A 22,119-nucleotide genomic window follows, 5' to 3' on the forward strand; every position below is an offset into this window, starting at 1 on the left:
TTTTTGCTTGCAGAGAGTAATCGCCGACAGGTCTTGGAATATCCTGATGCTTGATCCTTTAAATTCGATACTTTCTGTTATGATGTAATCTTCATAATAACACGCTTGCTCAGTGGTGTAGTTCACAAGTTTAATTCTTTAGGACCACATCATGGTAATCCGGTTTCATCTGGTAAACATCAAGAGAGATCTGGTGGAGAGCCCATTGGCTCCCAGCATCCAGGCTACATATTGATTAACTGCTTAGGTCAGAACTACAACCACACAACATTCTACTCATACACACAGGACTCCACGCTAACATTCCATACTGACATCACCACTCACCCAGACATGCATGCAGGGTCAGGCCTCAGATATAACACACTTCCCCCCGTTACCAAATGAAATGTGGAAATGTCACACTCACTCTAGGATATAGCAAACCCCATTCAAACAACTCTCAAACCTCCTCCAAGACCAACAATGATTCCTCACCAGGAGACAGAGGCACCCAATCAAGCGTAACTAACACGCTACAGAAGGCAGCACCACAACTCTATACACTCCAAATCATAAGGAAACTTCATGACTTCTCCCATCCATTCCTGCCACAAATGGACATCTCGGTTGCCACCCTAGAGAACTAACCTACCCCTCCATGGGCTACCAAACCACGTTCTCACACCACCTGTAAAAAAAAAAAAAAAAAAGAGAAACCCCTTCCATCCATTCCCGCCACTGATTGACCTCCAGACTGTCACTCCGGAGCACTACCATGCCCCTAATTGGGCTGATACGTTGCCCCTCGTGTACCATCAAGAACTAACGTGCAATGGTATCATCTATCTCCAACTCACTCACTGAACACTAAGAATGGAGGAGACCTCAAACACTCTCACACACAGATTCAGCCAAGTGGGCACAGGCGGGGCAAACGCTGCGCACAGCCTACTCCCAAGCGATCTCAATAGGCTGGCCAGGCAACATTCAGACCATCCAAAACACTAAAACAGTTACCAACCCACGCTCCCAATTGGCAGATGGAAAAGGGTCACAAGAGATCAAACTGCAACACTGGTCCCAAAGGATGGGTAGTACAGTTAACCTAAATACACATTGAAGAACTACAACATCCAACTCATGACTTGGAACTCCAATTCTCCACAAGTCATGAAACTCCTTTAAAATTCATAACACACAAATTGGCCGGCGGGCGTCCCCAACCAAACCCTAACCATTCTCAGCTGGTGTGTGGACATTCTTGTCAAACCCATTGACACTACTGCTGATGCTTTCTTAGCAAAATCAACATCCTTACACATGACCACTGAATCCTCATTTGACATCAGTCTACAAAATTGTATTTTAACCATAACTCCTTACCTAAACCAGAAAAGAAAACATCCTTACACATAACCACTAACTTCTCCAATGACATCAGTGAACAACATGTATCCTAACCATATTTCCGTACCTAAACCAGATAAACATAATTACACATAACTACGGAGTCCTCCACCGACATTAGTGTGCAGCTAGTACCCTAACCATACCTCCTTACCTAAACCTGGTAGTTATCTTTCGCCAACGGGTACTCGTCTCCTTGGAGTGCACAACCCAGACACTTCAAATACTCCACAGATCATCTTGGCAAACCACACACACACTCAACAGCACTGTGTATAACCCAACCTAATAGTTTACTCTGAAGTGTCTACTACAAACCTCACGTCCCTAATCATCTATACTAATCTCCGTATTGCATATTTCTAAATCAACATGTAACTGGTGCCCTAACCGCACCTTAATGCGCTTGCTTATTCTACCTTAATTGTCACATTACAAGTTTGTGACCTGCATTCCTCCCAAAAAGAAATTTTGTCGTCACTGACCTCACCTAATATGCTTTGCTGACACATATTTACTCTGGTATAATATTCCCCAAAATAATTGTCCGACATCTGAAAGAAAACCCTTGTCCAATTGCTGCCTCCACACAGGCAGTAGTTACTGAGAAATTCCTGAAATTCATCAAAAAGGTTATCACTAAGAAAAAACAGTTATGGGACGTATATAATCCATCCATGTACTCCCTTGTCCCAACCACTGTGACGACCTGCCTGAATATAAACTTCTGGTAGCTATGGGTACTTTCAAGCAGGTTACTGATGTATATTCTGTACTAAAAAGCTGAGGAAAAAAAAAAAACATTACTCAGGCTGCTCCTGAAGTGTAGCCTTGTGGTGTTTTACATTTATCCCACAGAAATGTCATTGAAACATCTCAACTCCCATAAGTACCTGTGCATTTTACTAATACATTAAACATATTCTGATGGCATTGTAATGGCAATGCTGCAACCATGACCAACAGTTTTCCAACGCTTCAGCGCTTCTAAAATGATTGGCCCCAGGATGGTGTGAACTCATTGTTTCCGCTTCCCTCTTCAATTTAATATATGCTTTGGAATGGCGCTCTGCCAATACAGAACCTTTTTTTTTTTTAAACGTCAGTCACTACATACCTTGATTAGGTACATATCCCAGCCAAGCCATACGGAACTTGAAATAAAGGATCAGGAAATTCACCTGACTTTTATCAAATGTCAGCTATCCTTCTTTTATCCTTTGACCTCTCGTTTCATGCAACTTCTGAACTTTCTAAATTCCAACACGTTGGTGCATACCTGACATCCCAGATACTCCTCTCTCCCACAGCACTTCGCGGGATTACCATGGCACTCAGTCGTTTGCACTTGTATAATGTAAACGTGGAAATGTTACGCTGCCTCCACGCACTGGGTCATTTACTCGAAGGACTACAGAGGCTGTATACGCCACTCCTTTACTTTCTGAGCTTCATGTAACATACTCCGGCTCATCACGGAACTCTAATCATACCAAGCTTCTGTCTTCGCCAATCCCTCTACCACATTGCTGTTGTCCCCATTGTAACACTGTGCGGCAGGGAAATGAACTTCCAGGCTCCAACCGCCGCAACGGGTTGTCGGCCATCCTTCATATGGTTCGACACAAAAATCATACGCCCGTTCCCACATCTCTGCATCGGACTGCGGCATCTCACAAGTAAGTATTTCCAGCACCTCGTCACGCTGCCAACTAAAGTTAATTCTGCAACTGCTCCTTGGTTTTACACCCTCTGCACTCTCTGGAGGGTAATAACTTGGGGAAAACACAGTCCAGACCCTTATTGAGTGAAGGGAGGGGGGGCGCACTGTCAGCCTCCCAGATTCTTATTGAGTGCTGGGCATACTGTCGGCCGTACAGCAGGACCATTCTCCTTACCCAGTTTTCCTTAACTTTCACTCCATCAACTTAACATCTCCCTGGGTGGTGGGACCAGTCTGATGGGGGCAGTGGGTTCCCTCTTCCTTACTTCAGTTATCGGTTCCATAACTGCACCCCCTGCAGCAGTCACACCTATTTTTCATTCTCTGATGTGTTTACCTGTTTCTCAGCATCTCTGCTTCTTTGCTTAGTTACACCATGGGTCCATGTCTGATCCCTTCCTCGTCGCCAATGTTATGATGTAGTCTTCATAATAACGCGTTTGCTCAGTGGTGTAATTCACAGGTTTATTTCTTCAGGACCACATCATGGTAATCAGGTTACATCAGGTAATCATCAAGAGAGATCTGGTGAAGAGCCCACTGGCTCCCACCACCCAGGCTACACCTTGATTAACTGCCTAAGTCAGAACTCCAACCAGACAACATTCTGAATGCAGGGTCAGGCCTCAGATTTAACACTTTTCTTTTACCCTTGCTTTTTGTAGAATGTCAATTTTTTGTTTAAAGTAATGGCACTTGGCAAGGCCTTGGGCAGTTCGCTGGATCCCCAGCTCTATGAATTCTATGGGCGGGGGTGGTGGGGTCAAAAAGCGAACCGATCAGGGTCTTCACTCGTTTCTCCAGGGAAGATGACGACTCATCTGGCTTTTCATTTAGGCCCTTTATGCAAATGTTGGATCACTGCTCCCTGTTTTCAAGGTTGTCTATTTTTAGCACTAAGTCTCTCTTTTTGCTCCAGGTCCTGGAGACTGGCTTCGGTCTTCATGACGATAAATTCTCCGTACAGCTGATTATTCTCAAGAGCTTCCATTTCATCTTCAACTTTAACCATTCTGGATTGCAGATCAATAACCTCAGTGAAGCTGGATTTAATAGATTATATTCTCCCTAACAGTAGACATGTGTCTGCTTTGGTTGAGCTATCATGGTCTGCGCCTGGGATGTCTGGCGGGGTTCACTGTCTGTTCTGGTTCAATTTCTATCGATTTGCCGCAGAAATTTTGCAGTCTTAAATTCTGTGCGCGGGTCCAGGTTGGGAAGGGGTGCGCGTTCTACTTTCATGTAAAGCCAGTGGTCTTTGCAGTGCTAGCAACGTTTGCTGGTTATCCATTTGGCTTGTTAAGGGACAACTTCAGCTATGCAAATGCTACATTCTGTGTCCAAATACTCTTCACCCTCGTGGAGTCCTACCATGGCATGCTGTTCCTCAGAGCGGTTATCAGAATGATTGACTTTGCCGTGAGAGAGTTGCCTGAGGTCTGCGCGGGGACCCTTTTCCGTCTGAGCCAGAGAGAGTATCTTTTTCTTAGGGTGCAAAAATTCTCAGTATGTATCCGTTTTATTGAGCTGACTCCGAGTGTTATGGACCTTGAAAGTCTGGGCTGTGCTCCGGTGGGCTCACATCGCGATCCAAGAGGGCCCTCTGAAAAGGTGTGCACATGCGATGCACCGTGTCGCCTCCATGACCGCCACCCCGCTGCCCGATGTCGTCGAGCAGGTGTTCCCACTGCAGTATATTTGTGCCAACCGCGCTGCGTGCTAAAGAGGGAGATGTTCAAGGCCAATAATACTGCATGCTCTGTGCGCTAGAGTAGGCGTGTCTTTTTTCCTTCCGTCCCGGGGCAATGTTTGCTGCAGCCCAGCGGTTACAGAATATTTACAGCTGAGTAACGTTCAGCGGCTCCTCCTTACCGCTGATACTCGATGACATGTGGGAACGGGCTGGCGCACAGCCGAGGTCTCAACTTTCCTCGCTGTGTGCTTGTGAATTGGGCCACTTCCTATGTTTTTCATGGCGTCTATCATTAGTGCTCGATCATCTCGGGTCTGGCAAGCGTTCGGAAGATTGGAGGGAACTGTTAGGGCTCTGCTTCGACCCTGGTATACTTGTGCGGGAGGGGGGGGAATACTTCCGACTCTCTGTCTGTTTGTAAAAGAAAGCAAGATTTACTGGTTATTCCACCATTATTCTTCGCTCTGTGAGGGGGATGACGGCTCAGGTTGCCATACTGTCTGCACCCCCTGGTGGTCTCCCCCGACTTATTTTTAAGCTTGGAGCTCACGGTCTCAAGTGTTGCCATTTTCCTGGCTGCCTTCTGGCCATTCAGACTACTCCTGAGATCATAGTGGTAGGCAAACCTGTTGATCGATGGCCTTCGTTATAGGTGTGCAACGTCTTCTGTAGTCATGAACTTGGGTCGGAGGTGGGGCAGGGTATTAATGGAAGCTAGCGTTGCTATGGAACCTCATATGTAAACCATTGTGAAAAAGGGCTTCTTCACTTAAAGGTTTTTAAAGGCGATTTTCTCTTACCCTAGTTTCCCGAACAAGTCACTGTGTTGCTTGCTCTGTACCTCTTAGACTACCTAATAGTGTATATCTGGGGCTGCCAAAGTAACTGATCAACTGCAAAGGCTGCACAATGCGGCCGCCTGGTTCGTATTGAAAATGCAGCCTTATAAGCAGAATGCACATGATTTACGTTGTCCTCTTTGGCTGCTGGTGGAAACCTAGTACATATATTACAACTTGCACATCACGTTCAGAAAATGCATTTGTGTACGATCTCAAAAACTAAACTACGAAGAAAAGCACACGACCTTGTTTGAAATTCCCTTCCCATTGCACTGAGCCCCATGGAAGATGATCTAAAATGTATAATGTTTCTCCAGGCACATGTGTTCCCTTGCTGAATGTCCATGAAATGTTATGTAATTTCCAGAGTCCGTTCTTTGTCACCAGAATGCAGTCTTTAGATGGTGTTGCTGGCCTAAACCACACTAACCTGACACAGCTATAGGTCATTTAGGTCGATAAGCAAGGCTGATCAAGGCAAAAAAGGTAATGATTTAATGATTGCCAAACGGGATGGATACAGCATGATTTGTCCAAGCGTTTAAGCCATAATTACAGAATCATTTTTCCTACCACTGCAGCCATTAATTCCCACTCACCTAAAAAGGAGAGAGGAGTTTGCCGAACCCTTTGGAATCCACCAGTCCTCTTGGTGAAGGCTGCATTAAAAAGGAGGAATTTCCCTGTTCGTTAGTAGAGTTTCCATTCATGGGATTGACATAGCTGAGACCAGCACCATCAACTCCCCCTGCACCCTTGGATAAATCTGCTGAGTTCTTTTTTTTTTTGCTGACCGTGTTCCAAAGTTCACCTCCAGAGAAGAAGGAATTGAGGCACAGAGACCACCTGCGTCTGGCACTATCCTAAGATCTTACATGATGGCATCCACCATGCATACAATCCCTTGCATGTTCAAGTCTACATGGACATTCCATGATGATGGGCTGCACACATCTTTGACACCCATGTGCAAGACGTGCAACTGCTTATTAATCCACGTTAATATTGCATCGGGTATGAGTAACCGAGTACACCCTAGAAAGAAGTCACACCTGTGACTGTTCAATACAGAACGTGCAGACTCAATGACATGCTTGTTCTTTACTCAAGAAGGTTTGAATATATTTTGATTAAGACTTGTTCAAATAGAATTTTGGATTTAACAAACTAACAAAATCACTTGGTGGTAATTGTGTTTTTTTTTCTATTTTTAGATTCCAGGAACAAATAAAACATCAACTGATGGAAGTGGAGCGAGTGCTTGCGGCCAGTAAGTACTGTTGTCATGTTGCATAGTTAGTGTCAGGGTTTGCACAGCAGCTGTCAAAGGTTGCTCCATCCTAGGACTGTCTGGTTTTTGCAAGAGGGGTAGCCACTCTGTAACTCTCAAAATTGTTTGGCTTACAACCCCCATGTTCCTTCACTATTAACTATGCTGGCTGGTAAGAATGTGACTTGTAGGCCAAAACATCTGGAGATTTACTTAATTTATATAGCGCGCCTGACCCTGGAGTATATGGGCGCAAGGTTAAGGTAATGGTTACATGATGAAGTTTATACAGTTTATACAGATGGAGCATTCGAATGGCAGTGAAGGTCAGTTATGCGGTTTATGCAATTTGTACAATTTATGCATACATATTACCAATGGAGCATTAATATGGCTGGCAAAGTCAGGTAGGTGGTGTGTAGAAAGTCGAAGGTAGATATATACAGGAGAGATAAATATATGGTTATGAGTGTGAATGCGGGGTGAGGTTGAGTTATTATTTTTTCAGTAACCAGGTGATGACGTGGCTTCTGAATATTTGGAAAGTTGGGCTGGTTTTAATGTCTTGTGGAAGAGTGTTCCACAATTGGGAGGCTAGAACCGGGAAACTTGTTCTGCCAGCTCTTTTGAGGCAGTACCTAGACACCACCAGTTATCTCTACAAAGGTAGTCTCCCTCAATTTTTGTTTTCGGGGGGGCCAGTATCTCGGAACAGGAGACACACTATCAGAAAAATACAAAATTGAGAAACACTGGATACCCCACTCTATGTCCAACCAGTACTGGCGAAATGATCTACAGATTTATTGTGAACATGGCTTTCACCTTCAAGTTGAGTAAGCCAAATTTGTGCAAAACATATCTCGTATTATGTGCAAAAGGCAAGGAACCATTCGACTCAATTAATACACACTACATATAGCACATTTTTTTCAATATGCCCATATCAATTTATTAAGTGTTAAGACCACTTTAGAAAAGTTAAAAAAGAGAGAGAGGGAACAAATCAATAGAACACACATTAATCGTGGTACATCAGCATATCTCCTCGCTCGCTTCTTAAAAAACACAATGTTTCATCTGGGGTTTTGAGAGTGCGGTGTTCTGGATTAATGTAAATCAAATGAACATGTATTAAAAGAACATTGGGTTCCTTATGTTAAATAGGTTTCCCACACAGCCAAGAAATAACAAACCAGAATTGATCGGTGACATCTGGGAAGTAGGAACTAAGACCTGCTATGACTAGGTTTCTCCTAGTATAAAGCTCAAGTCCAACCAGGATGTAAGTAAAGGCGAGAGGGATCGATAGATCTAAAATTATTGTCAAAAATGTAAGTAATTGTAAGTGATTATGAAAATACGATGCATTATATAGACTAAAGAAAAGTTGTGTGTTTGGAAGGGAACCATCGTTTTACTGTGTGATTAATGTATAAATGTATTCCTGTTTGTTTTTAGATTATACTGTTACGGGGGATTTGAAATAGAGATGTCCACCAACTAAAAAGAAATTGTCTGTCCTGAAGAAGGCCTAAAAAAGCATTGGTTGTAGAGACACTAGGGATAGTGTTTCATCTCCTAAAATGGCCGAAACATGTCGACACTTGACAATAGACTAGCTAAAGAATTTAGTCTTGTATCTGTAAACTACTGAATTGTTTAGAGTGTTTTTTTACTAAGACAACAAAACCCCAGATGAAACATTGTGTTTTTTAAGAAGCGAGCGAGAAGATATGCTGATGTACCACGATTAATGTGTATTCTATTGATTTGTTCCCTCTCTCTCTTTTTTAACTTTTCTAAAGTGGTCTTAACACTTAATAAATTGATATGGACATATTGAAAAAATGTTGCTATATGTAGTTATTAATTGAGTTGAATGGTTCCTTGCCTTTTGCACATAATACAAGATATGTTTTGCACAAATTTGGCTTACTCAACTTGAATGTGAAAGCCATGTTCACAATAAATCTGTAGATCATTTCGCCAGTACTGGTTGGACATAGAGTGGGGTAGCCAGTTTTTCTCAATTTTGTAATTTTCCTAGGCAACACCAGACAGGACGTGTTGGTGGATCTAGTAATTCTGGCAGATGATTTCATCGTAAATTTGTCCGTAAAATATGGCGGTGCTAGGTGGTTCAGCGTTTTGTATGTGAGGCAGAGGGTTTTAGATCAATTTTGTTTTGAATAGAGAGCCATTTGCATAGCGTTCTGGTGGAGATATGCTGTCTTCTAGGAATGTTTAAAGCGGCTCTAAGTGTGTTGTTTTGCAGAACCTGCAGTTTATTGATTATAGACTTGTTGGCACCCAAGTAGAGGCCATTGCAATAGCCCAATTTGGACTGTATAAGTGCTCTGGACGGTATAAGGCAGCTGTTGGAGGACGGTAGGGCTCTGCAGGCTCTGATCAGTTTACCAGGGTAGGCACTGGCTGATGCAGTCATGTTTATTTGTTTGGTGAGATTATTGTTGGCATCGAGGTAAAGCCAAGGGTTTTTACGTTATTGGAAATCGGGATGTTGTTACCATAAATGATGATGCTGCTGTAGTTGGGACTAAGTTTGAGCAAGTTGTTATCTGAGCCGACTAGGAGTAGCTCGTTCTTATCATTCAGGCAGAGGCTGTGTGTGGCCATCCATGCCTGAATGATAATGTAGACTTCTTTAATCCGGCGATCAAGTGTTAGGAGTATCTGGGTGTCATCTTCATAGTTGGTGTAGGTGACACCCAGACGGTCCAGTTTGCCGAAGAGGGACTTTGTAAAAATATTGTACATAGTAGGCGATACACAGGATCCTTGAGGGACTCCACATGTGATGGGGATTGGGTCAGCCACAGCTGTGGGTGAGAACACACACATGGTTCTATTTGCAAGGAAGGATTCAATCCACATGACAGCAAAGTTGGAGAAGTGTGCTGCCGATGACAGGTGGTCACAAAGGATTTTATGGTCCACCAGATCAAAGGCTGCTGATAGGTCTAAAAGAAGTAGGATGGCCACTTTGCCTTTGTCTTTTAGGTCGTCGATTTGATTCTTAAGGTCAACCAGGCCCGTTTCTGTTCCTTGTTGGGGGCTAAAGCTGGATTCCTAATAGTTGGTTTGTCTCTATATAGTCTTGCATTTGCAAGTAAGCACCTCTGTCTAAGATTTTCAATAGGAAGGGGACAGTGGTAATTGGTCTATAATTCGTGGGTATAGACGGATCTAGTTTTTGTTTTTTGAGTAATGGGAGAACCCAGGATTGTTTCAGATTACTTGGGACAGAATTGTTGGCGAATGAGGAGTTTATAAGTTTGGTGATAAAAGGAGATACATCTCTGGCTGCATCTTTTATGATCTGAATTGGGCAACTGTCACCTTTGCAGTTAGAAGGTTTCAGTGATGCTATAATTCTTTGTACTTCAGGTATGGATACCTGATTGAAGGTGAAACCTGAGTTAAGGTGTGCGGATGGTGGTCTGATTGGACTGGTGAGATTGCCAGGGGAAAGTTGGTTCCGTTTGTCGGCTATTTTGGATTGGAGTGCTGTAATTTTATTGGAGAGAGCATTTTGAATGCTGGTGCACCAGGGTTTGTCCTTGGTGCAGGTATCAATAGGTGGATTGGGGTTTTCTAATTCCTTTAGGATATTAAATAGTTATTTCGTCCTGGAACTTGCCTGATTTATTCTGATGTTGAAGGATTCTTTTTTGGTGCAGGTTCTCATTTTTGTAGGTAGCAGTAATGTTGGTTAGGTTGACTTTATTTTCTGTGGAGGGGGCAGTTTTCCAGAGAGCCTCAAGTTTTCTTTTTTCTGTGCATAGAAGTTTAAGTTCAGGGGTGAACCAGGAGTTCAGATGTGTTACACGTAGTCCCGTCTCCCTTTCCATGGCAGCCATTAAAAAAATAGGGAAAAATATAAACAAAAAAAATGCCGCCTGGAAAGGAGAGAAGGGACTAATCCCTTCTTCCTTTCCATGATGGCCTGTCTCAGATCGGGAGGGGACGCGCTGGAACAGAACTGTTCCCAGCACGTCCGCTCCCGAAATGGACGGGAAAGAAAGTAAGTGGGGTCGGGAGGGTTTGGGGAGGTGGGGAGGGAATTCTGTGGATCGGGGAGGGGAGAGGGAAAGACTTACCTGAGGGGAGATGGTGCCCGCCAGCCCTGAGGAGGCTTAGGGCGGCGGGATTACAGTCTGGTAACACCCACGTTCTGAGTCTCCCCATTGGCTGGGAGGTTGCCACACACCCTCGCTGGGTACTAATTGCATATAGTCCCTGTCACAAATGGCTCAAAGAATACACCCAAAGCTCTGAGGATCAAGGATTGTTGAAATGTCAATGCCCCAATCACTGTCCCTCTTTCGTCTAGAAAAGTTAGCCGCCCCCTTCCCCCTCTGGTGTTCACCTCTCATTAGTACCCTCTCATCTCCTCACACCTCTATCTGATCCACTCTTAGTCTTCGACCTCTGTCCCTCTCCCCGTCTAAGCCTCGCCTCCACCCTTTGATGATCCTACTTTCTCCACGACACTCACTCGTCTGCACTACCATTAACACTCTACTCCACCCCACCTCTTACTCAGATACCCTCCTTTTGCTCACACAATCATTTCATGATCACTTCATACACTTTATCTCCTAGCCACACCCATTTCTCTTTCACACACTCACAACGCAGTATCACTTCCGCTCACTAACCAATACCTCACTTGCTCCAGAAATCGCTACCTCAGTCCCCTTCTCCTCCCTGCTGATCTACCGCCTCCTCCTTTGACCTCACCCGAACAGCCCACAACTTCCTGCTTCATGTTTCCCTCTGTATGTTCCCCGTCCATCTGCCATGGGATCACTTGCTCTGGACAATTCGGCCCAGCCTTCCCTGCCTAGGTGGTGTTGCAGCAAAGATATTAAATAGTGTGCTAAGCCACACCCCTGTTCCTCTGCATTGGCCTGTCGCAAATTGGCATAGTACAATGTCCAAGTTCATGTTGGGGTGCTTTGCTCTGGGCCCCCCTAAGGTATATATGACCTTTGTGGGGCTTTGCGCCCCTTGGTTTATTTCCTAGTGGTCTAGGGAACTTGCTTGCTTTCGATGCTGGGGACCGCCGCATGGTGTTTCTTGCGGCAATATAGGTGTTGTGGTTCCATCCCTGCCGCTGTCTTTCCTTTTGTTGGTTCTCTGCCTCGGGCATCATAATACTGGCAGTGTGGGACGCTGGAGGGCTGCTCTGTCTGCTGGGTCCAGGTCTCCAGTGTTGTAACGAGGATGGTCTTTGGCCCTGGATGGCTGTTCTCTCTCTCTGTAGCCTCTCGCCCATGCCCAGGTCTTGCATATTGGATCAAGGGAAGCTAGAAAGAATATTGTGAGCATATTGCTTAGGAGCCATGATGCGAGACATAGGGGTGTACTGCACATAAACTGACGTTGGGGCCTTCTCACCTGCCACCGTGGTCCTCTAGGGTAGGGACTGGCTCTGGAATTCTGCCTGGTAGGGCCACCACCCCAGGTGGTTTCACATCCCCTCTTGATAAGGCCAGGGTACTGACCTTGTTGCATATCATAGAAGGTATCAAAGCCTGCATTCTGTGTGATTAGTTACATTTTGTTGTTGCAAAAACCTTACCCAAGAGCATTGCAGCGTAGAACAATAATTCCAAACAAAATAACTAATTAATGAGATTAGGGCTGCTGAGGTATACAGTGATTAGGTGGAGGAACAAAAAGATTTTTAAATGCTCACAGAAATGCATCATTGTAGGGACTTAACTTAAGAAAGAAGGAAACTAGTTTTACAGACTGGGCAACGCAGCAGAAGAAACCTGCTTAGAAGTTTGAAATTGAGCTAGCTCCGGTATATTTAGGCCGAGGATGTCTTTGCTGTGCATGACTTTGGGGAATAAATAGAAATTCTTAATCTGTCAGCCCGTTTATGTGACATATGACCATGGCTTTATAGGCAATGCAAGCTAGTTTGCACAACATTTTTTTCCTCAAGGGGGAAGTCAACGAAGCACTGCCAGTATAGGAGAAATATGGTTTAATTTCCTTTTTCCAGAGTCTTAGCTTATTCTGCCTGCAGGATATAACCTTGTGATACTTCGTGACAAGACCCTGATGCCTTCCTCTGTCATGACCCTGTTAAGTGCATCTCTAATTACCCTGAACAGGGTCTGTGACCTGCTCATTCTTCTTTGGGAAGAGATTGCTTTTTTTTTTTTTTAACTTCTTAAATCCTTCCCCCATCCTACCTGACGGCTTGGAGAAGGTTGAATATCCTTGCCGGTGCCACGGACAGAAATAACGGATGGGATTTTCTAGAAAACATAAACCAGCCGTTATATACTTAAGCAGCGCTCTTATTTAGGTCATGTTGTTAATCTCTTTTTATAGTGCACGTTTTTGCTGTTGGGCCACTTGAAGCACATTAAGATGATTCCACACTAGAAGTTGTAGATGCTGTACAACTTGAGGGCTTGTATACAGACCTTGATTTTGGGGCGGGGCAAGTGTTGTGACATAGGCTGAAATAAACTGTCAGTTCCTAACTAAGTAGAACGATTGGTTGACTTCTTAACATCGGAAAATGTATAACATTCTTTGTTTTGAAGAGACCGCTATTGCTTGTACTGTTGCGTCGTCCATGACTGCACCACCCTAGTTACTTGTCGTCTTTAGATGTTGAATCTGGTGTTAATAAGACTATCATCAGATATTGTCACCTGCAGCCCTTTTGTTTCATTTTGTTAACTATATAAAGTCAGTTGCAATTTGCAGTCATCATCATATTCAACGCCCAATATGATTCATCATTCTATATAATGTCCATAACACAATGTACCCGAGTGGTATGTTATTGGAGGCAAATGAATCCACAACATGAGGTTCAATCACAATTCCCGCTGTGTATGTATAACCACAATCTGAAATACATGCGGGATCGAAACCTTATGTGGTGAATATTACACTAAATATTGGATTCCTTGGCCTTTAATAACATACCACTTGGGTACATTGTGTTATGGACATTATATATAATTATCATATTGGGGGTTGAATTTGATGATGGCAGCAAATTGCAACTGACAGTATATGGATCAGATGAGAATTATAGGCACTGATGAAGGACTATAATTAGTCCGAAATGCATTCGCACGATTTGCATCTACACTTAATTTTTTATAATTAAACCTTATAAATACTTGGAAATCAAAAGAATTAAGAATCATTCTTTATATAGAGAACTACGTGACGAAAGTGTAATTCGAATTGTTGAACTATAAGACTACAACCAAATAGTGGATATTAAAGTGTGTAACCCACACAGAAGGCTAAATAGCCTAGGTCTTTCTATTGCTTTCATTTTTGGTGTGCCCTGCACAGAGGCACGTATTTCTGGGTCTGCACTCCATTCGCAAGCATCTTGAATTAAATGAAGTTGCATTCAAGAAATCTAAAAATCTTAACCATTTACTAATTAGCAGTGCCAGCTCACAGCACTTACAACGCTAACATGTCTGCCACGCAGGAGAGGATTAGGCATAATTATGTATTGACAACTGGCTAACTGACCGGTAGGGGATTCAGTACCATAACCCCAACATATTGAGTGGGGAGAGGTCTATGGGGAGGACATGAACATTGTAACCAGGGGCTTATAGTGCCTCCTTGCTCTTGTTCTTTTAGAAGTATTATGGTGAAGGAGATAAATGTACCCGGTCAGTGAAGTCGGTGTGCCTTTAACAATGTTTCCGGGAGAAAGAAGTGGTTGCCTGATAGGCAGCAAATTGAGGTCTGGAATTAGCCCGTTGTCATGACTGGAAAGGGTTAGGATTTAACCCTGTGGGCATAGTGTGATCACAGGACATAGTTGCCTCACAGGTAGCCCACTTTTAATACTTCTAGTTATTATTGTAGTCTGTAAGTAGCCCTTGTTGTCTTATCAAGTTCCAGGTTGGAGCCAAGCGGAGCAGATATGAAAAGCCTGGTCCCCCAAGTTTGTTACTGTAGCCTTCACATGTAGTGGAGTTTTGGGACATAAACAGAACTTTGAGCAAATAAAAACAAAAGTAGGATGAAGTGTTACCCATGTAGGCGTGCCCTTCACCCCAACTGGTAATTTAATGTTTATGCACTGGATCCACTTATAACTTGTATGCAAGTTGCTGGTTGTCTTTTAAACTGTGTGTGTCCTGGTTTTGATATAGCAATAAAGACCACCCGGGTGTGGGTGGTGTTCTTTATTGCCATATCACAACTCCTTATCAATCCAAAAAAAGTTGACAGCTATCATCCTTTTGTGATGTGAATGAATGGTTTCTTGGTGATAACTACGATATGTTGTATGGTTCTTTTTACCATAATTCAAAAGGTGGAGGCACTTTTAAGGTAAGCCACACACAGGTCCCGTGTTAGCCATGTGGAAAAAGGGTAGAAGCCTTATGGCTTTGACCCAAGCCTGATCTCCTGTAGAATCAGGTGGTGCCATGGCTCATGGCTCTACCTAGCCCGAGTACATTGAAGTTGGGTTGCATATTTATTGGAAGTGTTGTGAGATGTAGTGCACTTGCTCTCTCCAGCAAAGCTTTCCACTTTTACTAGGAACTTTCTAAGCACAACCAGAGTGACTTTGCCATGGTAATATGAACTGTTAATGTTGTAAATCTGTATAATTATTTGTCCAAAATGTGGTCAAACGGACTACCAAACTACGTGCTCGCTAGGCCCAAAGTAACAGGCAGCATGCTAAGGACTCCTATTCACCCGAATGAGAGGTCCAACTTTTTTTTCCCCTTTTTCTTTTATTAGTTTCCTACAATTTTCTTGTGAGACCTTCAGTTTTGCCAGAGACGGGGAAAAGTGTTATTGGGAGTTTGATTTGTCCTGTTAAAAAAAAAAAGCAAAGAGATCTTGATTTCTAAAAGAGAACACGATTTTAAGTTGCTAGTTGGAGCAAGCTTTTGAGGGGATCCCCTCTTGGGAGCAGTCAGTTACATAAAGTTTCCTGCCTTTGGGTGTCTTAAAATATCTTGTTATTGGAACATAAGACCTATACTGTGCATAGAGCAGCGTGAAATAATCTATCTTCTATATGTTAGGACCTGTATTAGATACACCAAAGAAAAAACACTAGTGATTCCTCTGGGTAGCTTTGCATTCCTTAATTTTTTAGCATATCTATTGCATCACCCAGGTTAACCAACCATAAGCGAATCAGTGTTCGTCCTGTCCCAAAATGAAGCAGTAGAGCCCACAAAGCAGACCATGTCGTTTCTGAATAGTGACACAAGTAACCTTACACCATCTCTGTGAGTATGGAGACATACACAAATGCAGTATCAGCTTGTGTTCACCAAGCTTTTAGGCTCCGTCATGCCCCATTGGGCAAGTGATCAGCAGAACGCCCAACAGGGCATTACTGTGTCTTAACTCGGTGAACACAAGCTTATCCAAATATTATTGCTTTTCAGTACACTATATATAGGTTTGAGGATACCTACAAGTATTTCTCGAATTCAATCCTTTAATTGGTGTGTTTTGAACAAAAGTACATGGTTATCAGATAGCACATGTGATCAACTGATTCCTTGTCCTCGTCTGTTCTTACTCCAATTTTGGATAACAATAGCCTTGAAAAAGACCTGTGCATAAGTCGAAACACATGCTTGCTGTTGTCTTGCACTAACATTGATGTGTTAAATGACACCAACTATGAACATTTACAAATCTGATTTGTTTTTTTCTCAAATGTCTATAATCGTTTTAGGTCAGCAAATTGCCTGGTGAATATTGTTTGAAGCGCAAACTGGTCAGAGCACAAAATAAAATTGATGCTGAAATTGATTTACAGGCAAACAGTTTTCTTGCGTGTGCATATATTTTCTGGATCATAGACATCTCCAGCATTGCTTACAGAGAAAAAGATAGGTTCACATGGCACACGTGTGGGACAGGTCAAAGAAGGGTACATAATTTGCAATCGGTCACCCTAGAATATATTTCAGATTTTAGATTTTTGCCACATTGTTTTAATTCTGACATTTCCTACTAGATTTGGCACAATGTTCTCTAGCTATATACAATTAGAAGGCAGTTTTCTGTAAAATAAGACTACTCGATTGCTCACCCGAATGCAGGAATACATTTACAGAAAGACCTTAAAATGCCTCATCCGAAAGATCTGGATCTCGATGACTGTCATAACTCCTTAGAAGGGCGATTTAATAGCCATGTCACAAGGACTCTGCATCGCTGAACTCCAAGGTACTTTAGTAAAATTGCTTCAATTGAAGTAAACCAGGACTACAACTACTAGAATTAAACCAGGACTACAACTACTAGAATACTCTGCCACTTAAACAAAAGCCCAGTGCTGTAAATGCTGTGCTGTGACATCAAGGACTAATTTTTATAAAGAAAAAAGTTGGAATATTAACTACACGTCTCCTATCCTATATTTTGTTTTGTTTCCGGCTCGCCCTTAAATTTAGAAAGGACACCAAGAAGACCTTAATCGGGACATTTTTTAGGAGATGTGAACATTTTAAAGTTACCTCTGCTTCTATTCATAAAATGGCAGTTCTGCTGTAATTTTGTTCGACAGAATGCCAGGGTTGCGTCTCCTGTAATTCCCTCTTGATGGTGCTGATTGTAAGGGGCAGTGGGTGTGCTGGCTGCCCCCACCTTCCCCCTCAAGAATGTTGAATTCTTTTCTGACAGTTAATGCCAGAATTGCATTTCGTAACATTGCACACTAAAAGGGCCAGTGGCGGTTTATTCTAAAAGCTTTTAGCGCGTACCAGTTGTGGCGTACCAGTGGGAGAGGGGCCTTTCAGTGTCCTGTATGGGACTGTGGCAAATAACTGGTTGTGGTGAAGCATAAAAAGGAGGGTGCAACACACACACTGGGTTTCATTCACAACTGTGTGTGCTGCGTCTGTCTTTTAGCCCTTCTGGGCTCACACACCTCATGGATCCGCATTTCAGACTATGTAAAGAGGCTCTTCATAGACTGAGGGGGCCTGCACGAGCAGAAATATGTTCTGTGTTGATGTCTGATCTACCATCCCCCTCCTCTGGCTAAAATACAGGATTCACTAACGATCTGTAGGAGGACGCACTTATTCATTTATGCTTTTCACCACAACCCACCGAATTAGAAGAGGAAAACCGTGGCAGGTTCAATGAAAAATTCCATGTTTATCTGTTAAACAGTCATGATAAAAATCACGAACGATATTCAATGTAATGTAAATCACAGACTATCTTCAAGAATAAAAATAGCAAGACCACACGCTGCTGCAAATTGTGGGCACCAGACAATTTAAGTTAGGAGTATGCTACCAACCGTCATCCAGGTGTCCTGGACTACGGCTCCCATGATTCCTTGAATATGCTTGCTAGTGATAAGGGACAAGTAGTCCAAAACAGCTGGGGTGCTAAAGGTTACAGGCCTCGGATGTAAGTGGTTTCCCTGCATGATCTATACTTGTACATCAGTCGAAAGCGTGTTGTCACTGACAGCAAACACTTGTCTCTGGCATTGGGATTTCCACTTCCCTGATTGCAACGCCTCGACTATCCTCCTGTATCTGATTCACCTATTGTTCAACACTTTGTTTACAGAGCCTTCACGCTAGCAATGTTGTGGGCCTCCTCTTTATAACAGTCGTTGTTTAAGAAATCAAAGTTGCTTGTAAACCCCATATATGTGTAGAGAACATAATTCCCCAGGACTTATTGAATCCCCTTAAGTATCTCCTCAGACCATCCTGTCTGTACACCACTACACTCTGCAGACAGGGTAACTTTGGACAAAATCATTATCCCTCTGTTAATTCTTATGTTTTGTTCCTTACAAGTGGGATGGCCTTGGTTGCACCTCATACATTAATGTGGGCTACCTCACCATTCCAAATAATGTCAAAATACTTCCTCTAGATTAAAGATTCATGGAATTGGTAATCAAGCAAAGAGAGATCAACACATTGCCAGTGTCCCGATATTCTCCCCATGGTCAGTATATCCACTATCAGGGCCACAATATCCTGATGCAACCATGCTATCGCAGCAGGCTTGGAGCCCTTCAATCGGTAGTGTGAACCCTCTCCCATCAGCAGAATATCAATTCTGGAGTAACGCCTGAGGAGGTGTGAGAAGAAAATGTACGCTCTACGGTCAAGATTCTCTACCCTACATTGTGACAAGTAGACCAAGAAAGTCGCTATATGCCGGCTGCTGCCTTCCTGAGCAAGCGTGAAAACCAAAAGAAAGCACCACGATACCTGAATCTTTCATATCACTCTCCTTCTCCCTTTTATAACGTGCCTCCTGAACAAATAAAATGTTGGATATTTCTCTTTTAAAATGCCTCTTTCACAAGAAGGGTCCTTGGGTGGGGCGTTGTCCCTTTTAATATTCGGGATAGCCAGTGCGTAACCCCCGTCATCCGGGATTTTCCTGGCCATCTTTGTTTGTCTGATATGTGTGAGGTGGGGGGTTGGGGGCTCGACCCCTCCCTCCACTTGAAGCAAAAGCCATGAACACTACATATCTATCCCCATGCCCCGTATTTCCAAACAGTACTTGCAAAAATAAACCCCTTCCTGCAAAGTGTCCCTCTTACCTGGCACCAGGAGGACATACCCAAGCTTCCACTGCCATTGCGCTTATCCATAGAGCTTACATACACAAGCTTGTGTAGGAATTGGGCAAAAGATTCGGCTAAGGCAAGAAACCCTTTTAAGAGAAACTCCTGTCATTTATATCCAAGGACAGCAAGGGTTACGAAGACCACCTAAAATGCATGCTTTAAGTACACATAATCTCTTATCCCTCCTCACCAAGTCCACAACAAGAGAACATTCTCCCTCCCATGATATAACCTTTAAATGAAGGACGCCTAAGGCCTGACCCCGGAACATAGTGATCTGATCTCTAAAATATCATCTTTAATGTCCTGAATGGTGGCAACATATGAGTGGGAGAGGAGCAAAGGTCGAGTACTCCCATGTGCGCTGTATCGAAGTCGAGGAGCGATCATCGTTGAAAGAGCTGTAGCTTGGAATTCCATTTAGGCTTCATATTAGGGGTAATGTCACTTAACTCCCAAATAACCCACTGCGGACACCAGGCAAGTAATTCTCTGAGACAAAATCCTTACGTTATGATGTAAAATGCTACTTTGTGCAAGATAAGCTGAAGAACCCGTTTCATTCATCCAAACCCAACATACACGTGGCCCACAGTCCGGGGTGACTATTCCTCTCCTGACATTCCTGTTTGGGCACCTCTTTCATGCCATAGGCCCTCCCCAACACCCTGGTTAATATCTTCAGCATTTTTGGGCAGGCAGGGGGCCATTTAGGGGCAGGTGGGGTGTGCCCTATATCGAACACTAAAAACAGCATGGGGCTCAATGCCAGTGTCTGCTCCACGTCTAGAACCTGGTCTGACAGGGGAACAAAAGAGCCTTTATTCCTTGGCAGGTCTGTCGCCAGCACAGTATATAATCATGACTTCAGGTGTTTCCCATTATAAAGACCTCACATGTCCCTTCAGGGAACAATTGAGACCATGTGGCAAACTCTCACCTGGGACTGCGCTAATGTGGGGGGCAATGTGAGAGCTCTCCTCATTCCATTGGAGTCTCACTCCCTGAACCTTTGCTTCCGTTAGATACTGCTCACTTGGGTAGGTGCTACTGAGCCCCGGGCCCAGAGCACATGTGCATTTTTTGAGGGACTCCTACTCCCGATGCCCGTTCCTGCAGCTCATGCAGCTATTCTGTTACTCCAATGAACACCAACGTTTTGGGTGCCTCCAGAAATTGATGCTCAACTCCCTCTGCACTGTAGTCGTGAATGGAATGGTGGGGGAAATCACTTATAACTGGGCAATGGATGAACTAGGTTGCCATCTTTGGCCTGCCCCTAGTGATCTCTGATATGTACACTTTTAAATGAATAGCCCAGTCCTGCTTGGTAAGAACCAGCTCTTGGATTGCATTGGTTAACTAGATAGGAGAAAGGGAAGAACGTTTGACTATGCCCCATGTACACCCAGGTATGCAAGTTAAGGAATGTAGGCGTATTGGAGTGGTAAAGGGTGGATCATGGGATAGTGCTCCCAACTCTTGCTCCATGTAAGATTGAATACAACACATGGAAAGAGGGTGGGGCTTTGGCCACAGTGATGGTGTTTGGTGAGCTTTCAAATGCCACTGATTCAGACCTGATGACAAACAATGTCGTTTTCGGCTTTTGGCCAAAATATTAATCACAATGGTGTCTCTGTATTGCCCTCTTTATTAAAATATATGTTCTATGGTTTGGGCCGCCTTTATTCATTTCAGTATCCTTTTAAAATTTTGGATTTTTGGTGCAAATGTTGCAGAGTGCTTATTATTGACACTGTTTGCATCTTTTCACATTGCAGCCAGATGCTAACAAGTATGAACGGTTGGGGGAAGTGGAATGAGGGAAACGCACCTTGAGCACTTTGCAGCGCATACTTAAACACATCCCCATGGGTCACCATGCAGTCGACCTGGGAAGCTTGCCAGTGGCCAAAAGCAGGATGTGGGGACACTGCAGGAGGTTAACCTTTCCATGTCAGAGATGCGCCTTAGCACCACTGGTGTACTGCATTGCTGATGACCCCATTACAACTGTAGCACATGTCTGTTCCTGGTTTGACTTACTAAAACAACAAAATAAAATGCACAAAAAGTAATGAGCCAATACACGAGGCCCATAGATATAATGGACTGTATTTGGCACTGTAAAAAAAAAGTTGGCACATTGTAAGGGCTGCAACATGTGGTGATTAATGTGGGTCGGGACTTGGTAGTCCATGCTCGACTTTTGACCTCAGCCCACCAAGCAGCACGATTAGTTCCTCCCTGCATTGCCTATGACACATGTCTGCTTATTTTAATTCTTTACTACTTTAAGAAATAATTGTTGGTTTGGTATGAAATCCTTCCAGTAGTTTTTTTTTTTTAAATTTGATGCAGAGTGGAATGCCCTGTACTAAGAAAATGTATATATATTTCACATGATACATAGCTAGTGCCAGCGCTTTCTATTGATTAAAATCTGCCTCCTTGTAAATCTCGATTTGCGACAGTAAAAATATGGAGATTTTTTTTTTGAAAATGGCCATAAAATACAAGAGGAAGGAATAGGGTCATTTTAAGGCTGTGGAGCCTGTAGTC

The 22,119-nt window shown here is 43.4% G+C and overlaps 1 protein-coding gene across 1 annotated transcript in view; it reads left to right on the forward strand.

Moving 5' to 3' along the window:
* CENPH (centromere protein H) overlaps positions 1-22,119 on the forward strand; it is a 600,657-nt gene that overhangs the window by 159,947 nt on the left and 418,591 nt on the right. Inside the window, exon 4 of the mRNA XM_069627395.1 lies at positions 6,862-6,917. Coding sequence (XP_069483496.1) covers positions 6,862-6,917 — 56 coding nt within the window. The remainder of the gene's footprint in view (positions 1-6,861; positions 6,918-22,119) is intronic.

Source organism: Ambystoma mexicanum, chromosome 6p, assembly GCF_040938575.1.
Source record: "Ambystoma mexicanum isolate Mex_15411 chromosome 6p, UKY_AmexF1_1, whole genome shotgun sequence".
Taxonomy (NCBI): domain Eukaryota; kingdom Metazoa; phylum Chordata; class Amphibia; order Caudata; family Ambystomatidae; genus Ambystoma; species Ambystoma mexicanum.